The following is a 25094-nucleotide window of genomic DNA, read 5'->3' as shown; positions in this document are numbered from 1 at the left end:
AGACAGATTGGAATGCAGGAAATAGAAGGCAGTAAAAGTTACATTTTGGGAGGTTTTAAACAACCTTCTTCTGATAAACATACATTTTGGTGAGTGGCCTTCGAAATCACCACTTCTTATCTGACAGCTAAGAAGGTAACTTCAAGGAATCCTGCACAGTAAAGTCAGGTAGCCAGAAGAACAAAGGGTGTAACTAAAAACACAAGGAAAAGGAGGAGGAGTGAGAAAGCAGCAGGAAATCCTATATAAAAAGAGCAGGCCAGACATGTATTTTGTAAACCACATTATTATATGAGGAGGAAGGAATTGTCTCACTATGAGGCATTTGTTTTGGAGCTGAATTCACCTACAGTCAATCCATTTTCTATTCCTATTTAACTCCTGAGAGAAGATAAACTGTCAAAGGGACCAAAACTTGACAGAACATATTTTAGTGATATGAGTAGTATTAAGAAATGCATGGTTCTGGCCCAAGGGTGACAATACCTTCTTAGAGCTATATTGAAAACAATAATCTCCACTACAGAGGAAAGAAAAAAATATTTTAAAAGTCAAATAGTAAAGTCAAATAAAAGTAACAGTAGGAGAAGCAGAGGAAAAAAGCAGAAGGAGGGCCACCATGAATGGAACATTAAACAGAAAAGGTGTGCTTCCTGTGGGGCGCTCCCTGAAGAACTAGTTGTACATACCACCATTTTGGTATTGGCCCAGCTCTTTGAAAAAGAAAAGGGAAACACATACCGAAGCTCTCCCCTTCCATCCCGATAGGCCCAGGCTGAGGTGTCTCTCCATTCTTCAAGCAGTTATGAATATATGCTGCCTTCCACCTGGCATACTTCCTGTGCTGGATGTTCTGGGGAAAGGAAAAGGCCAGTCCTTTTAACCACTCACTTATGCAAACTAATGCATTCCAAACTGAAATATAAGCAGATTTTCACCCTGAGATTATAAAACTAAACTGCTTGCTCTGCTATCATTTGACACCCTTTTCAAGATTAACAACACATGTGAAATTAATCTCTGAACTAAAAAATAAATAAATAAAAGGAACACAGGAACAGGATTTCAGCATGAAAGGAAAACATGGAGATTTTTAATTAGCACATGTCAGGAAAAGGAAACAAATTATACCAGGACCATCTAGTGTGAAAGACAGAGTGCTGTGTAGCAATTACTGATGTGAAATAATAAAGAAAACTTCCTATCTCCATAACCTTGGTTGATTATTTACTTTAGATTTAAATATCTGAAACTTACAATGCTATTCTTGCTGATAAATAATTACACTATTTTATAATTACACTATTTTACATTTTTAAAATATATTTAAAATAATTAATATAAAAAGTCCACTGTAGTTGCAGGTTAATGTGTGTGTGGGCTATTCTAGGACATAGAATATTTTAATTTAGTATCTTCACAACATAGCTAAAGATCAGATGAAGGATAGCAATACACTAACTATCTGCAGAGCATGTGGTTGTGTTAAAAATTACTTTAAATAAACTGCTTTTGTCAAGTTTAATATTTCAGTTATTAGAAAAAATAGTAATACTTCTCAAAAAATTGTAATATTGAAAATCAATATAATTTTTTAGCAATTCTTATCTTCTGAAATAATGTTGATATGAAACAACAGCAGTCAGAAGTGAATCTACTGCCTGCCCTTCTGATATCATTTCCATGGTAACAGTTTGAAATAAAAAAAGATGCAGTAATACCATTAGTATTTAAAGAAAATCAACATGATGTTTCACCATTTTCAGTTTCTGAGAAAAAGGAATCAAGGAAAAGCATTTCACCTTTATCTTCATACATTCTTCTTTACAAGGAATATAAGTGATAGAAATAAATGTCAGAATTTAACCTATTTTGAGATTTTTCCATTTCATTTTTAAAAATATGCTTCACTGCCCTTAGGTGCAACTTTAATATGTTGAAACATGAAATCAAGATTGGCCACTATGTATCTCCTAGGGCTGTTAAAACATTGTTGTTTTAATCCAGGAAGAGTTCTCACTTGTTACAAGAAATCTTAAACTGATTATGCAAATCAATCACTTTGTCAAAAGTTGTAAGAGAAATAACACATTCTGACAGTTATGAGGTAATATATTTCAAGGAACAAGGCTGAATATAAACAGAGATGAGAAATGTGAAATGATGAGTGCAATAATTTGGCCAAGTGAACAACATAGGCTGATTACCTGTTGCACATCAACAACATCACCCGCAAGATACTGGTGAACTAAATTTCCGCAGTAACAACCACAGGTTAAATGGTTTGGAAAGTAAGGTAGTCAGGATAATCTGACTGAAATTGCATGCAAATTTTTTGAGAATAAAAGACAAAATTGTACTTCAAAAAGTCTATTGCACTGTCCTCTAAAACAGTGTAAAGAGTGACAGTATAAAGGCTATCTCCAAGTGTCAAGTATCTACCTTGTATGCCTTCTGCTGTTGACTTAAGAGTCTTTTAATAGTCTATATTAAATACATATAATAGCAATTACATATCGAAAAGACATATGGATGGTCTTAAAAATAAGAATTGATAGAAAATGTAGGCGTCTTACTACATGACCAGGTGTCAGGCTGAGCTTACTTCAGGCTAATGAAAGCTTCTGTACAAGTCTAAGACAGTCACACATCATACTTGTCCCATCATTCCTTCATGTGACACTGGATAACGAAACTGCTGAAATGTAATGATGTGAGCCAGAAGTGCAAACCTTGTGTTTCTTGTATGCTCACTTCTAGCAATGTCTTCACTGACAATCAAAATGAGATAATTCTGCTTCTTTTCAACTACAAAGCACTTCCGGCTTTTCAGCATTAAACCCGTCCCCATACTCAGTAGCAAACATACCACTGCTAGCATTCCACATTGACATTTACAGTATTTTTTTCTATCTACAAGAAGGATTGCTTCAGGACCTCTGAGGCATCACTGAATCAGTGCCCTGTCCTCCACACTGGATACCCACAGTCTAACATTATTCTCTTTTCAGTCCAATTAAATACGCATTCACTCTCTCACTCCAGGAGACATTATTTGATATCCTAAAGGATGCAAGGGTCCATAGAAGCCAGTTTCAAGAGAACACATGAAAGAGCAATCTTACCCTCTTGACAGATGAAAATTGTAGACTGATATAGTCTCAGGCTATGGAAGATTAAAGAATCTTGCAAGAACACTTTAATAGCTACACTTATATCAGTTTTAGCTCTTTAAAATCATGAAGCATCTTCTAACAGTAATTTAACATTTCACATGATTTATCTGAAATACATAGGATAATTCCTTGTGACTTACTGCCAAGTATTTGACTAGACAATCAAAACCTAAATTCTTTTAAGTTCATATTCACAAATGATAAAAACAACTTTACAGAACTAAAACAATAATTTGCACCTGTGCTAGGAAAAGCAATGAGACAATATACTGGTATCTCCAAGACTTACCTCTTCAGAGAGCTCCCCAAATACTGTTAGAACATCTATCAGGAGACTTGCAGTATAAAAGGACTTTATCATGTTTCTGTAAAAAATAAAACATTTCGCTAACTTGGTAATGTTGCTCTCTGAGGGTCACATTTTAGAACCTGGCATTTTAGATCATACTGGATTATTTCAAGCCAGTCATCTTTTTTTTTCCTATTAATTTAACGTTCCAGAACTTACTTCACAATGTTTAGGTTTAGCGATGTATCAGATAGTCTCTTGACTACCATGCAGAAAGTTTTTTGTATTTTTAAAAGCTGGTCATCTGTTCAGCACTTATTTTCTAGTTTGGAATGTTCAATACAGGTCACATATAGGACATCCTACATTACCTTAGAAAGAGTCTAGCAAAATTATCAACATGCTGTAGTAATTGCTGTAAATCAAACCAAATAATGTATCATTACAACTATTTTAGTATGACTGGACAGTAACAACTGTAACATGCTTGATGTCAAGCTCAATATTCGCCGGAGGTTTTAGAAGGCTTGCCAGTAGGTGAGCAACCTCCTACAGAACACAAGAGTGAGGATACCAGTTAATGTGTGAAGTTAGAGACATACAAGTCATAACAAATCAAGTATTCTAAAAAACAAATCAATGCATTACAGCACAATTCCTGTTTCCAGTCAAATTAAACAGTTGGGATATTCAAACCTCCTGACCACTACCTTATATCTTAATTCAGATAACAAATCCAAAGATTTTCACCTACTTATGAAATTGTCCAGATCTGTCTTCATTGTCTGCATACAAAAACATTTTCAAAGCGTAATTCTCCACATGAGCAGAACCAACAATTTCCTGAGTAATTGCTTCATTATCACCAAATTGCTTTTTCATCTGAAAAATTTGAAAAAAATACATTAATAACTTTATTAGACCTTAGCAGTTCTACAATCCATTTAAAATACAAGAAGCTGCCAATTTAGACAAAGCTAAGTACAATTAAAAAAAACCAAACAAACCAAAAACCAGATTTTACAAATCTTCATCTTCTAACAAAACAAACGCTAAAAGTAGCATGATTAAGAGAAAACACATTATTTTGGAGGGAGAAATATTATGAATAAGTATCTCTGAATACCATCTTCAATCACATAACACTGAAAAATCCAAACAAAGTAAAAGTAAACACAGCTGCAATATTGTGAAGGAATAACTACAAATATTTTTCCCCTTACTGTTCGAAAGACCAAGGACTCTGAAGCCTGTGTCAGGATTCAACAGTTCAATTGAGAAATTAATGCATGCTTTATAAAGCTACTGTAGGTCAGACTGATCATGTATCTTCTCTCTTGTAAGGTTATTTCACTGCAGATCATTACCCCTTCCAATGTGTCTGAGTCCTACATTGACAAGTCTAGTGACCTATGGATTTACTGGAATTTTCAGTGTAAGCAGTGTAGTGCAATTCAAAGACCTCTTTTTAAAGATATTTGAGTACAGAATCCTCAGGTGTCCTTATAAAAATCAGTAAAGCAAATAACCCTCTAACAGTTAGAACAGGTGAATTGACAGCTTCTGAATAGACTTACTGTTCGCACATAAGTAAATCTCAGGTTTTCCTTAGAGAACAAAAACAGGAACACTGCATGACACTAACCTGAAGCCTTTATTTTGCCAAAAGATTTAAAAACAATCTCTGAATAGCAGTTATTTTCCAAAGTGCGTGTGAAGAAAATTTAATCATGCAGGCTGTACTTCTGTAGTTTTTAGATTGCTGCCAACTTTTTAGGAGACAGAATGTTGCCAGAGAAGTTACTTGACTTCAGTAGTGAAATATAAACTTTCAAAAGAGAATGCTAAATTTGAAGATACTTTGCCAAACTAATACTCTACAAAGTGTAAGCATTTTTCTTTAAGTGTACCATAATTTCTAGGTTGCACGGCATACAATGAAATGAAATGCTGAAGTGAACTGAGAAAGAAAATAAATTGTTTATATATGTATTTCACCAGCCTATACATACACACCTTACACACAGAAAATAACTTTCTGCTATAGCTGATCTAATGTTCAATGAAGATTATTTCAAAAGGACAAATTACATATGCTTCTAAAAACATTAGTTAGCCAAGTTGTTTACATTTGAAATTACCCTTCACACACTGTGATTCAGTATAGCAGTACTGGAGTTTAAAATCATGATTCATAATTTGAACCTAAAATCAAGCAAATTTTGTTTAATTTTACTAAAAACATTGAAATGAAACACCTATTGGAAAAGCAAAGCAACACAATTGTATGTAAAAATGTCTGACAGAAACATGCATTTTGGATTAAAAAATCACTACATGCAATTAATTCACATATTGTGAATTTTCTTGTTAAGAACACATCTGGTAACTTCCAGTATATCTACACCATTTTATTCTTTGCTACTACAAAGTTCAGGACTGCTTGTAAGCTTCTGTCTTAACCTCTAAAATAAACAATTGTGGCAACACACAGAAAGCAGTAAGAAACATTTAGCACAGCCCTGCAGCACCCCTTTGTGCTCCTGCTGGTTAAGGGCAGACTGAAAATGGCTACAACTGAATTACTGCAGAGGTCCAACTTCTCAATATACCCAAGCTTCCTAGTCCCCAAAATGCTGTGTTAGATCTGCTTGGAGTGTTACCTCCAATCTCCCACCACTTGGCTACATAGAAGGAACTTCAATACCTGAGCATCGGTCGTCGCTCAATCTTACCAGCAACTTAAAGATGAAACCACGGATTTTTGCTGGTTTTCTAGTCTTTAGAAATGTGAAACAAAAGGGGTAACTGAACACTGCAAAGTACCTTCAAGGTATTAAATTTTAACAATTATTATGAAATTAAGAGAAAAATCTTTCAGATTTTCAACCTCTCCTCTCCTGCCACCTCTCTGCTCTTCTGAGCATGAGAATCAAAGCCACTGTTGATGTTAAAATTCAGTGAAATAACACACTAACAAGACATTGCACAGATAGAAGACAAACAGTTCATGTTTCTTTTTTTTTTTTCTTTTTTCTTTTTTCTGAAGAATTGAAGGCTGTGGCTAGAGTTTGGATGGAATTTTTAATGCTGAACACAAAAAGAACCGCTGCTTCACTTTTCAACATTATGTTCCGCTTCCAGATAAGTACACAAACCTTTAAATCCACACACTACTTCCTTTGAGACTACTGAAAACTTCAGCATATGAACATAACAGCTCCTGAAACTTAAACTGGCCATCTGTACAATTACCTTACCTTTCTTTGTTTACCTCTATTTAAGTTTGCTCATTTTTTAATGCCACCGGATCCATTCAAACAAGTGTGGCACAGCTATGTCTTACCCACACAGGTAACACTGTTCTTACAAAAATTTATAGTATAAGATTCCCCAACCTCTATCAGAGGATGCAACTCAACAGATCTTTTAGAGCATGTTTTAAAAAACTTGCCGGGTACAATAGTTTAGGTCAGCACCAAGGAGGTGCTCTTGATTAGGCTAGGCTAGCAAGTCCTGTAGCAGTGCAAATAACTGTCACGGACTTCAAATAATCAAAGAAAACTCAATTAAAAAATTATTCTAGAACTCCTGCATTTATTTTGTAATAAATTACGATTTCTCATGAGAATATGTATGAATAAAGTATTGTAATTCACCTTGTCTAGACAAAACCTTACAGCAAATGTTTGCTGTAAGAAATTTCAGTTGTTTGCACATGCACTACAACATATAAATATATATATACACACATACAGCTTTATCTTCTTTCAATTTTTCTGTCAACTTACTCGATACAACTGAAATTCATACAGTATGCCTGCATACAGAATAGCTGCATCAATGACTGATGACAGTGGAAAGACAATATATGCAGAAGTTTAAATGAAAATTAAAGTAACATCATGAAAAATTTTGGAGAAGAAAAATAAAATATACTTACAGCTTCCAACTGATCCATAAGTTTGGATAAAAATTTACGGCATTCTGGGGTTTTACTATCAATTTTCATCCCTGTTTGCATTGCGTACAAACGACCTTTAAAGGAGACAAAAAAACACAAAAAAATGGAAGTGATTAATTATCTAAGGCAAAACCCATAAGCAAACAAAACAATGCCCTTCCAAACCCGTCTGAATGACAAACTCATCTTTGGGTTAACAGTGTACTACTGCAGTACTAGTAAGCAATGACAGCAAAAACACAAAATGGCTTGGATTGGAAAACATTTTAAAAATCACCTAGTTCCAATCCCCCTGCTTGGGCACAGACACCTCCCACTAGACCATATTGCTCAAATTGCCATCCAATCTGCCCTCAAACACTTCCAGGGATAGGGCACCGTCAACTTCCCTGAGCAACCTGTTCCAGGTGTCTCACCATCCTTGTAGTGAAGAATTTCCTCTTAAGTCTAATCTAAATCCCCCCTCTTCCACTTAGGCATGTTCAGTCTTGCAGAAATACTAGGAGATATTTCCCTAAAATGTATGTCTTATTTTTCTCAATTGGTATTTCAGCAGATTTCAGGTTGATGCTTGTAACACTTTTATGATGCAATATTAAGTGCTTTTGTAAATAATCACCATCCTCATTTGGAACTCTTTCAAATAAGAACTTCAAAGTTGATTTTTATCCCTCATTATACATGAGTCATTTTCATATGACTTACATATGTGAATAGAGTGTATGGACATATCTCAAAAATGGAACTTCACACATCAGAAACTAGCTAGCTTTAATACTCCACTTTAACAAATTGAATAAAGGATACATTCTATTAATGTATATGCATTCATGTCATCAAAAGACACAAGATACAAATCTGATCTTTAAATCAGACAAGAAAGACTTTATTAAACTATCCCTGCCAGTAAAATTGCCAGTTTTTCATGTGATCTTGAAAATTAATTATTAATATATTCTGATGAAAGGTTTAATCTTTTTATTACAAAAAAAAATCTATGAGTTTTACATATGCACATGGCAGAACTTTATATGCTTCAGGAAATTGTGGGTAAAACTAAACAACTATTACTGACATACTAGGATTAAAACACACAGAGAAGGGAAAACAGACAAAAACATTTAGTAACTGAATGCAGAACAGTTTCATCTCTCTCCTTCCAAGCAAGTCTTCATACACTAGAGACAGCCTTTTCCCTTCAAATTATCTCAGTGAATATCAGTATAACACATATGCTTTCCAACTGCACTTATCCTGATGTTGGCTGCAGAATATTAAAAATGATTAAACCAGCACATGTAAAGTTGAAATTGTATTTCAGATATATCCAAACACAGAAAGATACAGAGATGTGTATCTAAGGCAATTTAAGTCTACTGTCAATTTAAGTACACCAATCACATGATGAGGAGTTAATGCTTACCATCTTTAATTAAACTGGTTTTTAAGTACATACTGGATTGTAAGCTTCCCTGAACACATTTCACAGTAACATTTAGTAATATAAAACTTAAGAATTAACACACTTAATGCTAGACTTAGGGGCCATCTGTATAAGTGTTTTCTTGTTGACAAATGCAAATATCAGACATATTCAGAGTAAATTAATTTTAGACTGGTAGGAGTTCGTGTTACATACATTCAGAATACCCTCGTCATTACTGGATGTAATTTATTTTACTTATTGATGTACTGAATACTACCGAAGTATTAACATATGTTCCAAAATTCATTTATATAAAGACTGTTTAGAAATCTTGCAAATGTCTTTAGTCTTGAGAATCAGTTGAATCATTAAAAGATCTGCTGCTTGTTATCTGTTACTCTTCTGCTATGTACATATGGCTTTTTTCACATTCATTGCAAATACATCAATTTAAATAATGAAAGCAAACAAAATTTTAAGTACATTTAGGCATACTTACTTCTTTACTCAGTGCTGCTCTAGTCAAAAGTGAGGCTTGGGGGTTGGCAAACATCTATCAACAATCATTAAACTTACCAAGCAGATAACAAGTAAAATACTTATGGTAAGGATACATTATAGTAACCAAAAAAATGTGCCTTTATCTAGTCAAGAAAGTCTATTATGCCATTTCCTTGTTAACTTGCACCTAACGGGCAAACTCACTTCACTACTGAATTTTCAGCAGCAACGAGAAAACCTAATTTAACTGTGTTAATATAACAACTGAAATTTTATACTGGCAACTAATGGTCAAAGAACTGTCCTCCACATTTATAAAACTGTACTCCATGTTTATGTCGACAGGTCATCTCAGCAGAAAGAACTCATATGCAAGAGGCCAGGAATTTACCACCTCCAACTGAGAAAGCCAGAAGAAACATGAGTTCAGTCTTGTGTGTCTCCACCCCCCCTAAAACTAAAGGAAAACAGAGTAATTATTTATATTCCTTTAAATATAGCTGTTCCAGTTTCTGTAATATTCCAAAAGCAATGGAATGTATCATTACTGTGCTTGCTAAGTCACAAAAATTTTGCTTTGATGCAATTGGATCAATTGCTAATAGCTAGAAGTTAATGTCCTCAATGGTATGGACACAACCAAAAGAAATTATCTTCATGTTCTCTGTTACAATTACATTATTTCGCCTTTTAAAAATACCACACTTGAGATGCCATTTTACATCAAAATTACTTCAGAGTATTCTCTTCAGAACTTGTCTCTATACACTCATTAATGTTTGAAGTACATGTCCCTAATGACCACAGTAACATACTGTAAAACTAAACAACTAGACTTAGAGCAAGTATTTGCTTGGTAACTTTTGAGAAACATACTCTGTGAAAAGCTGAACTGCTGAAAATTATGCTATAAAAGACAACTAAAAGCATATATTGTAGCTACAAAAGTTTTCACATTTTTAAAGCCCAAATGAAGTATTTGAAGAATGCAGCCCATCTTGGAATAAGTGTCCTGTAATTCTCATCTCCACTGTTTGTAATGAAGATCTGGAATAGTTGGGAACAAATAAATTAATGTAACTACTGGTTCTTTTTAAGCTTGTTTTATGCACTTGGCTTCGGAACAGATACAAACTATGTTTTTTGCCTCCTTTATTCAAATCAAATAGCAAAATAGATTTTTTTGTGGCCAACAACAGTAGTATATGCATAAAATAAAGCACTGAGGCGGTAAAGGAGACTACACAGAGCTAATATCTAAATAATTAATATAAGCAGAGCTAAATAATTTGTAATCTTTTACACACTAAGACAGAGCTGGTTTGCCAATTATTAACTAAAAGAGGGTTTGCTCTCAGTTTGCAGACAGGACATTTATCTTCAAATTCATAAAGACTTGGCAAGTAATCATTCTCAGAAATATGTTTAGCCAAGACAACTAGAAAATTTATGTCTTGATTTGTTGCCCTTAATCTTTGTTCAGCAAATACTAAGTGTGGGTGTGCTGGAAGGAATTATACAGTGAGCTTTGCAGAAATTTCTCTACTTTTATTTATGTCATGTACTACCACATTATTTTTCCTTTGCTAATACACAGCACAACTACAGAGCAGTATTTTGTCTTTAGTATGTGCCAGGCATTCATTCCTAATACACAGTAAGTTATTCCAGATTTATGTTTGGATAGCAACTGAAACTCCCCTCACTCCCATTTTAAACTAACTCTGTGCCAAGTAAAAATACTGGAGAACAAAAGTTCCAGCGAGCAAGTAAGCACAATAGGTTGAGTTTATCTTCTAAATTATTATTAATCTTTCTTTTTCCTGGTCTAACAGCATCAAAAGACTATAGTTCTTTTTCCCCAGAGGTATTTAACTCTCTAACATAGAAAATTATTGGGAACTGGAATATTTCTGACATTCAATAATAACAAACTGGCATTAAACAGTAACAAAAAACACTGCCATAAACTTTAGCCATATTTTGATTCTGATTAAGAGACTAAAGCTTTTTTAGACCATAATTTATTACTCATTAATATTCTACATCTTCATCTTCCCTCTGTCAAACTACTGAGAGAAAAACATTCGTTAACTGCTTGGTACAGGAAGACAACAGTTGGAATACAAATGTGGGAAGGGACAAAAACCATTGAACTGGATTGTACCCAAGCTACTGCAAATAAAGAACGCATCTGCAAGGAAGAATAAAAATGAATTATTGTTGCTTTCATGCACATTAATGTATCATATTTCATTCATGTAATTTCTGCATTCAGATCATAAATACACACTATTTCTACACGGTTAAGTCAAATTTGTCTGAATTCAAAGACTTCTAAAAATAGATTTAATAGCACTGAAATACAAATTTTGAAGGACCTGACACGTTCTCTTCATTACATGACACTAAAGGGAATTTGCAAAAAACAAGGCAATCATTAGGGTGGAAGCATCAATTCAAAATCTGAAATGTTCCAAAGAAAACAAATTACATTTAAATATTTACTTTCAAGTAAAATTCATGTAAGCAGAAATGCAAGAAAAAAATACACTGAGACACAAGTGAGGGGAATGAAGACTACACACAACTTGAATTAAAACAATCAAAACTAACAAAAAAACCCGGTAGTATCATGATTCCTTCTTCCCCTCAGATTCTTTCATAGTATTCTGAATTCTCAAAGAAAATGGATTGATAACATTTGCTATTACAAGCAGGTCTAGTAGGTTAGGTGACAAAACAAGTAATCTAATACTTTCTATTACGAACCCTAGAAAAATCACCCAGTATTCCACACTGCCACTCTTCAACATGATTTAAGGACCAATTCTGCTCTTATAAAATTTGAGTAAAACATTTATATGTGGATTTCATAGGTTTCTAAGCTTTTGCACAATATTTAAACTACAAGTATTTTGCAAAGCTGGTCTCTACAGTCTTCTAAAGAAAATGAAATATTTCTAATTAATCATAGAATCATAGAGTCATAGAATGGTTAAGGTTGGAAGGGATCTTAAAGATCATCAGGTTCCAACCTCCCTGCTATGAGAAGGGACATTAAAACCAAGAAACTACCTTAACTGTATGTTTTAAAGTAATTGAGGTATCAAGAAAGCAAAAGGCAGAAGCTACTCTGGATCAGTTATGGTCAAGTCATGTGGGTAAAACAACTTGTAGCAATCAGAACACAAATCTGAAGCACTCCTGTGCAACACTCTAAACTGGAAGAAACTTATTCCACGCTCTCAAACTACTCTGTGAGGTGCAACAAAGCACCACAAGTAGCCAGGATCATAACACAAATTTCTGAATTCCACTCCTGGCTTAATTGCTAACAGCATTCACAGCTGCATTAGGAGAAGCACTGCCAGCAGGATGAGGGAAATGCTCTCTCCCTTCTACTCAGCACTGGTATAAAACACCTGGAGTGTTGGCTCCTGTTCTGGGCTCCCAGTACAAGTCACATGGCAAGTGCCACAAAGATGATGAAGGGCTCTGAACCTGTCATACCAAGAGAGGCAGAGAGCTGGGACTGTCCAGTCCTGAAAAGAAGAGGGGTACCAACTTGCATAAATACCTGAAATGAGGAGGAGGGAAGTAGGGAGTGAAGACAAAGCCAGATCCTTCTCAGCGGTGCCCAGTGACATGACAAGAGCTAATGGGCACAAAATTAAATCCATTTAAGCATAAGAAACATTTTCTACAGCTGCTGTGGAGTCTCTCCATCCTTTGGGATATTCAAAACCTGCCTGGATACAGTCCTGATCAACTTGCACTGTGATCATGGTTTGAGCAAGGGATAGGACTATCTTTAACCTCAGTGATACTGATTTTGCAAATCAGAATGCTGATATTGATGAAGCCCTTTTTTCAGAATCAGCAGCAAACCTCAGGCAGGAAAAGATGGTTCTTAACTCTACTTCCAGAGGCTCAAGCTGAATACAGATCCACCAAAAATGTGAACTATATGGCAGAAAAATTCATGTCAGTATATTTATAACATATAACTGAACTTCAGCAGCTTTATACATGTACACATATCTCAGAAACAAAGTTTCAGTCTCTGAAGTTCACATGTTCTATTTTATTTTATTATTTCTATTTCCGTCATAGATTGTTTTTAAATATTAGGCATGCAATCAAAGCAAGTGCCAAAAATACAACACCATAGTTAACATAGTCTTTAATATTTGCTTCTGTCTACAGTTTGTTTTGAGGACCATGGGGTTTATGTTCTTATCTTCATTATTCCAATCACTTCTTACTCTTTTTCTGTCTCCACAGAACACCAGTTTTAATAACCCAGTTCTCCCACTTACACATCTTTGAAACAAATTAGAGCAAACAAGCTAAGACTGAAAACAGAAAAAATAGAAAGTATGGGGAAAAAAATATTGAGAAATATTTTGTTTATACTCATAGCACAATCAAAACAAGTCTCAAAGCACACTATGAAATGGATCACTACTTTCTAAACATTTGATCATTTTGATTAACTTATCTCAATTAAATCTGTTTTTCAGTATGTAATCTCTAATAATAGTATTTAAATAATTTGTAGAATTTGTAGCACACAAAACGACTTCTGCCACTAGAACTGTGATAACATAATGTACTTCTAGAATTAGATTTTATATAAAACTAGTAAAAATATTTTAACTGAAAATCTCAGTAATTTGATCTTATTAGATAAGGAATGTTATAAGAATTTTATTTTATACATTTCTGTTCTACAGTGCCTCAGTTAAATGAAGCCAGTATGTGAAGTGAAATACAGCAAATACCAGTTGCTTTTAGTTTCATTAATACTTTTTAATTACATGAATTTTCAAAATTAGTAATTCAAAAGGCATCAAAATACAATAAAAAGTTCAATAAACTAAAAGCTAGTCACTTGATTTGACAGCATTTTGGTTGTAAAATTACATAGTAGCTGTATCTCCTGAGTCTGGCCATGAAGTTTTTGTCTTTTTTTTTAAAATAATAATAGTAATAATAATAATAAATCCTAACATTGGAATGAACAGCTTGTTTCATGGACGTCTGACTAAAGTAAAAAAAACCCCACATTTAAGAGATGTGTAATTCTGCTAAAAGTTGAATGACTTGAATCAAGTTGTTATCAAGTAGTTGTGAGAAAAAAAAACACCTCTTTTCTATCCTGCTTGATCCCACAAAAGTATAAAAATCAACACAACTGTAAGATCCTTCAACAGGATTTCCTCTCTGGTGCTTTTCTACCTCAAGAATTGGAGAATTACAGGAGGTTTCCTTCACACCAAGTCTACTGATCTTACGTGAATGTTTTCTGACCTTTAGCAGACTGTAAAGCAAAACCCAACACAGACCTGCTTTTCTGAAGCTACCAGAATATTTTTTCGTATTGCATTCACTGCATATCCAAACACTGTTGTGTGTTAGGATGCTATATGTAACAAAACATCAGCACTTCTCTGGCAACTCACAGGCATTCTCGCAGTACTTTTTAATTATAACATCAAAGGCCAGTAAGTAGAGAAGTATAAAACAAACTATCAATTACGTCTGAAAAGAGCTTAACAACATCATTAAAAGGCTGGAACAACAGATACTAAGGAAAATCTTTCTTTAAGCACGAAAACGTCAGTTTTTAGAAGACAAAACTACTGTTAATTTTTCAAAAAATAACTTCTACTCAAGATGCCTATGGCACAGAGATACAATTTCTTTAGTTATTACACAGGTTAGGGAAAATTTTTATCAAAGCCTGCCTCCTTGTGTTTGCAGAGTGATATCTCGAAATAGTCAATCAGTTAGACTCATCTAAGTTTTTAACATAAGAAAGTTATAAATCACTTATTTTCCATGTGCTAGGCAATCAGTGTAACATTCTTTACTGGTTTTCCCTTATAGCTATTCAATCAGCTGACCTTTACTGAACCTGAAACAGCTACATACTTCATGAGAACGATTAACAAAAGAATGGGAAATTTGAGAGAAAAAGTATCATATGGGAGGCAAGCTTTTTAAAAGAAAGGGGTAGATTAGCACAGTGCTGAACACTTATATAAACCAAAAAGTGTGTCTCATCTATTTAAAAGGAGAATTATTTTGTGAGATCATGTCCTGTACAACTTTAAAAAATAAGCTTGTTTTTGTTTTATTTTATTTTTATTTTTTATCATTATTTCTCTACAGTCTATATTCCAAGTAGAACAAATTTTACAACCATGTAAATTTATGGCACATACTGTCAGGAAGACAATATATTTTTATTGCTTCAATCAATTATATCCATCTACTAACAGTGTCTAGGGCTAAAAAAAGTAATCGTTCACAAACAGTTATAAAGCTATTGATAATGGGCTGCTTTGAATTTGAATACCTAAAAATGGAGATTAGCATGAAGGCTTTGAAAGGAATACAGAAGATTACCAAGAATAAAACATTTTTTAAATTTTTGTAGTGTTTCTAGTAAGTACCTCTACAAAAAGCATCTGTGATGTGTTATGGTGCACAAGAGCATTAATGTTGTTCTTCTACTTTTCATGTGGAAAATGTAGCAGTTGAAAAACACAATCTCTGCTGTAGCTATCCATATTGTGTAAAACAGATTAATATTAATCCCATTAGTTTATTTAAATCAACATATGCCAGCAATATAAAAAAAGAATGAGTCCTGTCTTCACTGCAAGCCACTGTGTCATGTTCCTTTTATCTTTGTGTGGGAGCACAGCTGTTTAAGCAGTAGTGAACTGGCCTGGCTGAAAAACAGCTTACTGTTGTTTTTCATCACACAATTACATCAATGTTTGCTTCTGAAGCACATTAGGGTTGCCAATGAGAGGCCAGAGGAGGACTACACTATCTTCTTTAGGTGGCAGTGATGGCTTATGCTAGTTTAATGCTTCAAATGAACAATACCCAAAAATAAATTAAAAAAAAAAAAAGGTAGATGTAAATAAAAAGTGTTAACTGCAAATCAAATTCCCAGCTTCAAGAACACATCTCAGAAACCCCTGGATGCCAATGAGAAATAAAATTAGTAAGATGAGCAGTAAATAGTTGCTCCTCACTATTTTATTGCTAAGCTATAAAAAGTAGTATTATAGGTTATAAACAAACCTTAGAGAAATTAATTTGTTTCTGGTATTAAAATCAGTTTGTGAAGTACCTCTCATTATCAGGAATATATAAGTGGAATTGAAACAAAATACACATAAATCAAAACCCAGCAAACATGTCCATACTAAAAACTACTGTGCCATGGAAACATTAATAACAGGACCAACCCTTTTGGCTAGTAATGAACCATTCCTGGTAACATTCCAAAGCTAAAAACACCTCACTCTTCATACTGATGGTTACATCCATCATGTGACTAAAATTCAGACATTCTCCCTCATGCAGTGGCTGTGCAAGCAGCCTTGTGACAAAACACACAACACTGCTCCAGCACAGGATGCCACAGGATTCCCTCAGCTGGCTGCTGTACCACACCACCCTGCTGGTGCCACCAAACACGAGGTGCCGGTTACACTCCCATAGACAAGGCTAGTAGAGGAATGCTAGTAGAGGGATGCCATGTCCCAGCACACACCAAGGTTTCCTCACACTGCTCCTTCCACACATTACAGCAAACATATAGCGAGCCCCTTGTTCCAAAGAATCAACGTAAGTGTTTAGGTTTTTTCAGTAAAGCATCTAATGAGGAACACTGCTTTAACTCCACATACAATTTGTGCTTTTTCAAAAGGTTTTTCAAAAGGTTACCTTAAATGTATCCTGAAAATTTGTTCTACACCCAGATTCACACTTTTAAATAAACCTATCCTTTTAGGAAAGCTTTTATTATTCATTTTTCTGAAAGTAGAAATATTAATAATTAATACTTCAGCATTCCACATAATTGTTTCAGATGCACAATGTTCAAAATTCATGGTTCATAAATCTTGTTTGTGCTTGAAAGCCAGAACTAAAACTCCTATGAAACAGAAATTGTGCATGATAGTAAACACAGAGAAACTCATCAACTACCGGAGCAAATAAGTGTCATCAGTGGAACACTGGTGAAAATTTATTCTTTTGTGTATTTAGTGGATCCAAACAAGACCTGTCTTGAAAAAAAGGTATCACTGCTTTTTTCTTTATGTATTAATGTAATAAGAAAGATATGGCTAGAATAGTCTTCACTACACTCAGTAATGAATCAGATGTACTGAAGTACTCAAATGAAAAACCATGATACGCAAATGTATAGGCTACTAAAACCAGACAATGCAAAGAACTTTACAGAAAATGCTAATTATTCTATGCAATTATTTTTTTCCTGGACACTAAGACTCCTTTCAGAATGGGAAAGACTTTAAGAAAAATAGAGATCTGCCACATTTCTGTTCTAAAATAAATACCAACTTGCATTTTGTTACAGATAGTAAATGCTAGTATTTTTATCGCATAGCTAGATAGGGTGGTTACATCTGATTAAAAAAAAACCCAACAAAATCAAACACAACAAGGAAATGAAAATAAAAAACACTCAACCCAGTGCACCTTGACCTAACTGGTATGATTTATCTGTTGTTTTCCCAGTAAAAAATAGTGAGTACTACTGAGAACATCCAGTGTTCTAATATATGGCTACCTCACTTCTCTGGTGGCACTTTTCCACATTAGCACAGTATTCCTGCGTAACACACAAAATTTAAAACTGTTCTTCTGACACTGAACTGACAGTTCTTTCCAAGCTTTTTGAAGCCTGAATTTCATAAATTCACCCTTTTAAACTTAAGATTGCCTTACAAATTAAAAGTACCAGTTCTACCTCTATTTTTTTTAAACTCTTTTTGGAGACAACCTATTCACAAGTAAATCCCCCAAATTATCTCTTCAAGTCTCAATAAAATAACCAAACACAAACATACATTTCTGGTGATCTGCTAGCCTTAGAGATTTTCCAAGCATAGTGATTAACTGTGGCAGGAATTTAAGACTACTAACAGGCTTCCATTTCCTAATTAACTGTAGGAAGCCTCGTAGAAAGGCTCACAGACCACCCTGACAAGTATTAGAAGCCATAAATCAGCTTGAAAAATTTACAAATTAAGTTGAAAGATTGACAGCAAGAGAAAATTATTTTTGCTGTGTTCATTTCAAAGAAGTGAAGATCCAGTTACTCTCTTAGAAAACCCTGAAGAAAACCCTTAACTTCTCAGTTGAAAATGTGACAAAGCCTCACAGAAAATAAAGTGTACACTATTAATGGAAGGAAGGAGTCTCAAACCCAAACTGCTTACTCGGATACAGGATAGAAAGCAGATCTTTCCATCAAGAGAAAAACTCTGCTAAGACTCTCGAATGTTAAGTTTCTGCGATACTTATTAGGACTACTCCAACACAGAAGACTTGACTTTATACACCTGCGTAAGATCATGTATTTTAGGCTGCCGACCCATCCACTGAGATTGCAAAGAGGCTTAACTGCAAACACAGAGCACATGAAAGACGGGTCGGGGCTTGCAGCTGCAGGGGCAGACGAGGGAGACCGTACACACCCTGCACCGCCCCACAAGGTGCGGCTTTCCCCCCCCCCCGCTCGGCCGTACATCCGCCGGCCACTCCGCGCAACCCCACGGGTCAGGCGGGCAGCAGGAGGGGCGCGTTGCTCTTGTGGCCGGGGTGGGGACCTCCTCCCATCCATCCGCCCGCCCCCCCCCCCCCCCTGCCGTCCCCCCGCCGGCCACTCCGCGCAACCCCACGGGTCAGGCGGGCAGCAGGAGGGGCGCGTTGCTCTTGTGGCCGGGGTGGGGACCTCCTCCCATCCATCCGCCCGCCCCCCCCCCCCCCCTGCCGTCCCCCCGCCGGCCACTCCGCGCAACCCCACGGGTCAGGCGGGCAGCAGGAGGGGCGCGTTGCTCTTGTGGCCGGGGTGGGGACCTCCTCCCATCCATCCGCCCGCCCCCCCCCCCCCCCTGCCGTCCCCCCGCCGGCCACTCCGCGCAACCCCACGGGTCAGGCGGGCAGCAGGAGGGGCGCGTTGCTCTTGTGGCCGGGGTGGGGACCTCCTCCCATCCATCCGCCCGCCCCCCCCCCATCCGCGGGGGGCGGCAGCGGGGCGGGCCGGGGGGCGAAGCGCCGGGCCCAGGGGTCGGCGGGGCGGGGCGGCGCTGCGGCCGCCTCACTCACAGTAGTACGCCACCACCGGCTCCCGCCTGTCCAGCTCCTGCGCGGTTCGCAGATGGTGCTGGATGCTCTTGAACTGCGGCGGCAGCGGGGGAAGCGCCGTGGCCGCCATGGCACGGGCGGCGAGGCCGAGCAGCCCCAACCGGCGCCCGACAGCGGCTCTGCCTGCCCGGCCTGGCGCCCGCCGCTTCCGCTTCCGGCACGGGAGGCCCGGGGCGCCCGCGCGGTGGGGGTCCGCGCGCCCGGGAAGGGAGAGCGCCCCCTGCTGGGCCGGAGGGGCGAGGCGGGCGGTGCTCCCGGGTCTCGGTGAGGCAGAGTCAGCCTGGGCTGTCCCCGGGCTGTGTCGCCGGGCTGTGTCCCCGGGGGCTGTGTCCGGGCGCTGCAGCCGCACGGCTCCTTAGTGTTTGAAACGGAGACCTCGCGGTGGCCGAGGCATCCCCGGGCCCAGCCGGAGGAACCGCGGGCGAGCGGCGACCGAACCTCCCGTGTCTGGCTGCCCCTTCCTCGGACGGGTCAGGCTCAAGCAGCGTCCTGACCTCCCCGCAGGGGTTAAGCTGCAAATCAAATGTCATTTCGGATTGAAAAACCTTCCCCTTGGGCTGCGCCGAGGCTGCCCCGAGGCCCGGGAGGCGCTGACCCGCAGCTCAGCTCCCGCCTGGGCCCTCCTTGTGCGGCCCGGGGGCTGCCTTGCCCTGCTGCCCAGCCCGGCTGCTGCCCAGCAGCTCTCTGCAGATCTGGCAGGCCTGGCAAGTCCCTCTGGCAGGATCACCGCTTCCCAGATAATTTTTTTTCCTCCCCAGAACCCCTAGGGATTTCTCCTGTTGATGAGATGGGATAAGAACGAGAAAATAATTAAGAACCAAAATGGTTTCAAATGGACTTCACAAATTGCAGTATAAATTATTTGGGGTCTGGCATCTTCTCATTCTGACAGCATAGCTAAATGGTAGTTTAAATTTCTTCTCCAGCCCTGTTTTAACCCCACTGCCAAATGTCTTGGTCTCAAAATGGTTGTCTGCAAGGCAGTACAAAGTCAATGCTCCCAGGGCGTGAAGGAAGGTGAGTGTTGGAGGGAAGGAGAGGGGTAGGAGAAGTGGCTGCATTGTGTCATTACTGTCATGGGAGGGGTAGGAGAGGTGGCTGCATTGCATCGCTACTGTCATGGGAGACTGCTGAAAAGAGAACAGAATAGAAACGGTGGCTGAACAGATTAAAGGGAGACAAGGAAGGAACAGAACAAGGAATGGTAATAGGACTAGATGTCTGGTGATGTACTAGAAGTTGGCTGGCCCCAAGCAATTATACCTTAGATGTAAAGGCAGTGGCGTCACTGATTTAGCTTGTTTCATTGGAGATTGTGGAGGGAACAATTACGGCTCTTTGTTAAGTGACAACTGAAATGAGCGTGATGTCTGGCTAGAGACAAAACTGACTGCAAACTCATGAGCTGGGGATTGCTTAGAGTGCTGTCTGTGAAAATGAGGTGGCTAGAGTATGCTGGAAAACAATGAAAAAGTCAAAGGAGCACATATAATGTGGCCCTCGTGTAAGCAAAAATACTTCCTACTGTGTTCTGGGAGACAGGACTTCATGTTCGCTGTGTAAAGAAAGAGGGTTGAATAAAAGAATCCCCAAGTGTATTATATAATTCCTTTCATAATGCAAAAAAAGAAAAAGCTTTCAGGATCATCTCAAAATATTTGCTAAGCATTTGAGCTAAAATCAATGCAACACTGAGAAACACATGCAGGCATGCTATAAATCTCAGAGGGAGTAAGTGTGGATGGAAGCTGAGAGCAAGCAATGTAAATGAGGATAAAAGTGGTGGGAGTTCGAAACACAATGAGAAAGAAAAGTTTAGAGACTCTTGAGAATACAGTAAGTGCCAGGAAAACAAACAGTAAATATAGGAGAGAGAATTGTTGACAACCATGGGGAAATGGCTTATTTACATGGACATAGTATCTCCATCAACGTGTTCCAGAAACTAATGATGGAATCAGTCACATAAAAACATTGCCACTAAAAGGCAGTAAAGCACATTTCATTGTTAAATGAAAAACTGAAACGGAGGAATTTGACAATTTTAATTTCACAGGAAAGGCAGAGAAGTTTGTATTGTATCTGATTTGGAAGAAGAACACATTTTATTATGTTTCAGTTTGACCACCAAGTGAAAGGGCATGGTGTTGGATGATCCAGCTCCTAGAAGCTCCACCAAGGTCTTCAGGCAGTCCTGTGCCAGTCCTGTCCCTTAATGGTAACAGGGAAGACTGAGGGGCTGGGAGTTTTGGAACTCCCCTGACCTTTCTGAAGTGTTTTGAAATCTACAAGCAATGAAAAGATTAAATACCAGAGAAAATACTGACCAGGTTATGATGAAGTTACTTTATTATGGAAGTAAATTCTTCTTTTTAGTAGTAACATATATATATTGTATTTTATTTATAAATAAAAACATTTTTTACCTGAGATTGTAAGTTTAAATTGCAAAGAATAATTCCTGATGTATACAACAAAAAAATGAAGCATGTGTTGGCCAAAGCCTGTGGCATATTAAGCAAACAAGAAGTTAGCACAGCCATTCTTATTCCACTTGTAATGCTTGCAAATATAAAATAACTAGTTTAATATTGCACAGATCTGGTAGTTTTGACTAGACAAATATTTAAGACAACATATAACTGATTTCTAGGGAAAAAATAACACAACATTAATACTTGAATACAGTGAGCATATTGAAATTTTTTTTCTTGTTCTTGATCAGCATATTAAAAAAAAAATCACACATGTAGTTGTGAGCCACCTTGATTTAAATGGCCCAGAATCAATCCAATCCGTGACACCTAAATAAAGCAATTCCATTTATGTAAAAAGGACTAGTTTTGTGAGTGTGGATAACAAGTTCTTATAACCCAACCTTGTTTGGGACTGAAAAGATTTTGCAATAATTTTTCTAGAATTTTCCACATATTCCTGAAAGAACCCAAGTTTTACCACCAGGAGCTCTAGTTTTTATGTTTTTATGCTGATTTTTTTAAATATTTCTTTTTCATATAAATTCAACTTAATTCAATGAGCAAATATATTCTTCCCTTCAGTGTTACAGGCCTCAAACTGTTCAAAGATTCTGACTTTTTGACTTTGCTGGTTCCTGGATCTCTGTTGTGATGAGTCTCTTGTTTCACTGAGATTCAGAATGGGAAGTATTCAATCTAGTAACAGTAGAAGATTATGGAAGTGGAAGAAACCTTCCATTTTTATTTTTTTTTCCTAGAAACTGAGGATATTTGAAAAACAAATTGAAAATAGCTAATTTTTATGATTGCTACATGCACATATTTTATACAGGAAATCACCTCCTTCTTTCTTTCCAGTTCAGAAATCTGTTTGTTTGGGGTTTTTTTCTATTACCTCATTTAAGCACAAGGAATAAAATTGCTTCTAAGTTTAAGATGTCTATTAGTTCTTAAGAAAAAATTGTCACACATGAAAACATCTGATGCTATATAAAGTTCAAGACCTACTCTATCCAAATACACTTAGTGCATGGAATAATTTTAGTACACAGACTGCTTTTTAACTGTCATTCTAGCCACTGTAGTCAGAGCAGTAAGAGGTTTGTGACACACACCGCAAAAAATTCTGTGGGCCAATTTCTGAAGTCACACACAAGCAAAACTCCCACTGCAATCAAGGCATGGCTGGACCCAGAAAAGGCTTTTCTCCAAGTTTGTTTTTTTTTCCCAAATTTTTAAGTCTCTTATGCAAAACTAAGTCATAATCATGAGTGTGGTTCTCTTCTGCAACACTGCTTTTTGTCATAGCTTGAAATCACTGCTATAAAAATGCAGGTGGACAGGGTGGCAAATGACTAGGGGTGATTGACATCACTGATTTTTAAAGAAACCAAGCCTTCTACACAAGATCTCAAAAATTTCAGCAACACACAAGACCACTGTAATCACAGTAAATGTGTACATTGCAATAAGAAAAATCGTCTTTTCAAAGTGCTCGGGCACCATGCACCGGCTGATGTTAAACTTTTTTTCAAGTGCTCCCACATCACACATGTAGATTGCATTCACTTTGAAACCAAAGAGCTGAATCTGAAGCCAAAAAGCCACAGCTTCAAGGATAATCCTTAAGAGTACAGAGAAGATGTAAAAGCCACTGTAGAATGACTTTTGGAGGATATCTTCCTGTTTGATGCTCTTACATGCAGCATAAAGGTGAAAAAATGCTCCAGGTACCAGCACAATCACCAGCTGTAATGCCCAGAATACCTAAAATGTAGCAAAAAACATAATTGTCATGTCATTTGCAACTGCATCTGGACAACTAAAACGTGCACATATTGAACATTTTGCAAGTCTGGTTTTATATATATCAAATGTATAACCACTTAGATGACAATGAAGGCAAAACCACTATTGTGTTTTAATTTGAGTTCAGTTGGTTTCTGAAACATGAAGGTAGTTGTTAAGAAGAACAGAAAGGACCACTCCATATTTAGTCACAGATTAAAGGTTATTGAAAATAAAGTAGTAATGGAAAAGCTAAGTGATGATTAACCCAGTGAGTTACTAGTTCTTATATGAACAATTAATTTTTGCAGTTTATTTTCTTAACATCGAATTTCTACAATTAAAAAAAAATACAATTACCTGAGGAGTTATAGGCCTGAACTGGTTGTAACAGAAAAGATTAACCTCTCTCTTGTCTGGGTCACAGCTGAAATGCAAAGCCTCGTTTCCATAAACAGCAAAGCCCAAAACGCCAAGGAAAAACATACGGACTGAGCCAAAGAAAAGAGTGTGGAATTGGCCAATTACCGTTGGTGGCCTGAGCTGCAAATTACAGGGTTATTCAACATGAAAACAAAAATGAACAGCGTTATTATTGGAGACCTACTTCTCTTTTTCATTATCCAAAATATTTATTTTATTCTACTTGTTTTTAAAGGAGTTTGCCTCTTAAGGCTGCAGTAGCTTTCTAACAAAATAATGTTCTAGAACGCTTTGTTGTTGCAACGAAGTTTACAGGATCATTCATTTGTCTAGCAGTTATCAGTTAATTTGTTTCACCGCTTTTGTCTGCGTTCTGCTGTTGCAGAACACACCAGACCGAGCTGAACGCTTCCACCGAAAGTCCACTTGTTTTGCTATTGTGTCGATGTATGTGATGTCAGGTGATGCCAAAATCAGGACGGCCGTCCCATCAGCAAACTTAACCATAGTTATTCTTGCAAATTACGTTTCAGCTTCCCCAAAGAGGCATTTCTAGCACCCTGGCAGGCCTGTCGGGGTGGGCGTCGGGTTCCGCCCGGGAAGCCCTGCCGCTGAGGGACATCCAGCACAGCTGCTCGGCGCTGGGGAATAGGGGACCCGGCGCAGCCCCCTCAGTTTGGGGCTGGATCCCCGGCTCGCCCCTCCAGCCCCCTGGTTCGCCGCCGCGTACTCACACATCCCTCCGAGAAGCTCCGCATGTAGTTGGGGGACATGTCTAGGGAAGGTGCCCTGCGGGTGGCGGCTGGAGCCAACCCCCCGGCCCCCGGCTCGCCCCGCCCTTTCC

The 25094-nt window shown here is 37.7% G+C and overlaps 2 protein-coding genes across 3 annotated transcripts in view; both read right to left on the bottom strand.

Annotated features, from left to right (window-relative positions):
- VTA1 (vesicle (multivesicular body) trafficking 1) overlaps positions 1-19632 on the bottom strand; it is a 37222-nt gene extending 17590 nt beyond the window's left edge. For both annotated transcript variants that reach the window (XM_009998526.1, XM_009998527.1), the window contains exons 1-5: positions 19524-19632; positions 7409-7503; positions 4220-4347; positions 3466-3541; positions 742-853 (exon numbers count right to left, since the gene is read on the bottom strand). In XM_009998526.1, the coding sequence (XP_009996828.1) occupies positions 742-853; positions 3466-3541; positions 4220-4347; positions 7409-7503; positions 19524-19632 (520 nt within the window). The remainder of the gene's footprint in view (positions 1-741; positions 854-3465; positions 3542-4219; positions 4348-7408; positions 7504-19523) is intronic.
- Positions 19633-23410: 3778 nt separating this feature from the next.
- LOC104389538 (gap junction epsilon-1 protein-like) lies at positions 23411-25023 on the bottom strand. Its single transcript, XM_009998544.1, has 3 exons — positions 24985-25023; positions 24188-24370; positions 23411-23806 (listed from the first exon to the last, which is right to left on the bottom strand). The coding sequence occupies exons 1-3, from the start codon at positions 25021-25023 to the stop codon at positions 23411-23413; spliced, it is 618 nt and encodes a 205-aa protein (XP_009996846.1).
- Between the last annotated feature and the right edge of the window lie 71 nt (positions 25024-25094).

The sequence above is a fragment of the Chaetura pelagica genome, unplaced genomic scaffold, assembly GCF_000747805.2.
Source record: "Chaetura pelagica isolate M959 unplaced genomic scaffold, ChaPel_1.0 scaffold455, whole genome shotgun sequence".
NCBI classification, from domain to species: Eukaryota; Metazoa; Chordata; class Aves; order Apodiformes; family Apodidae; genus Chaetura; species Chaetura pelagica.
This window is presented reverse-complemented; position numbering and strand designations above follow the sequence as displayed.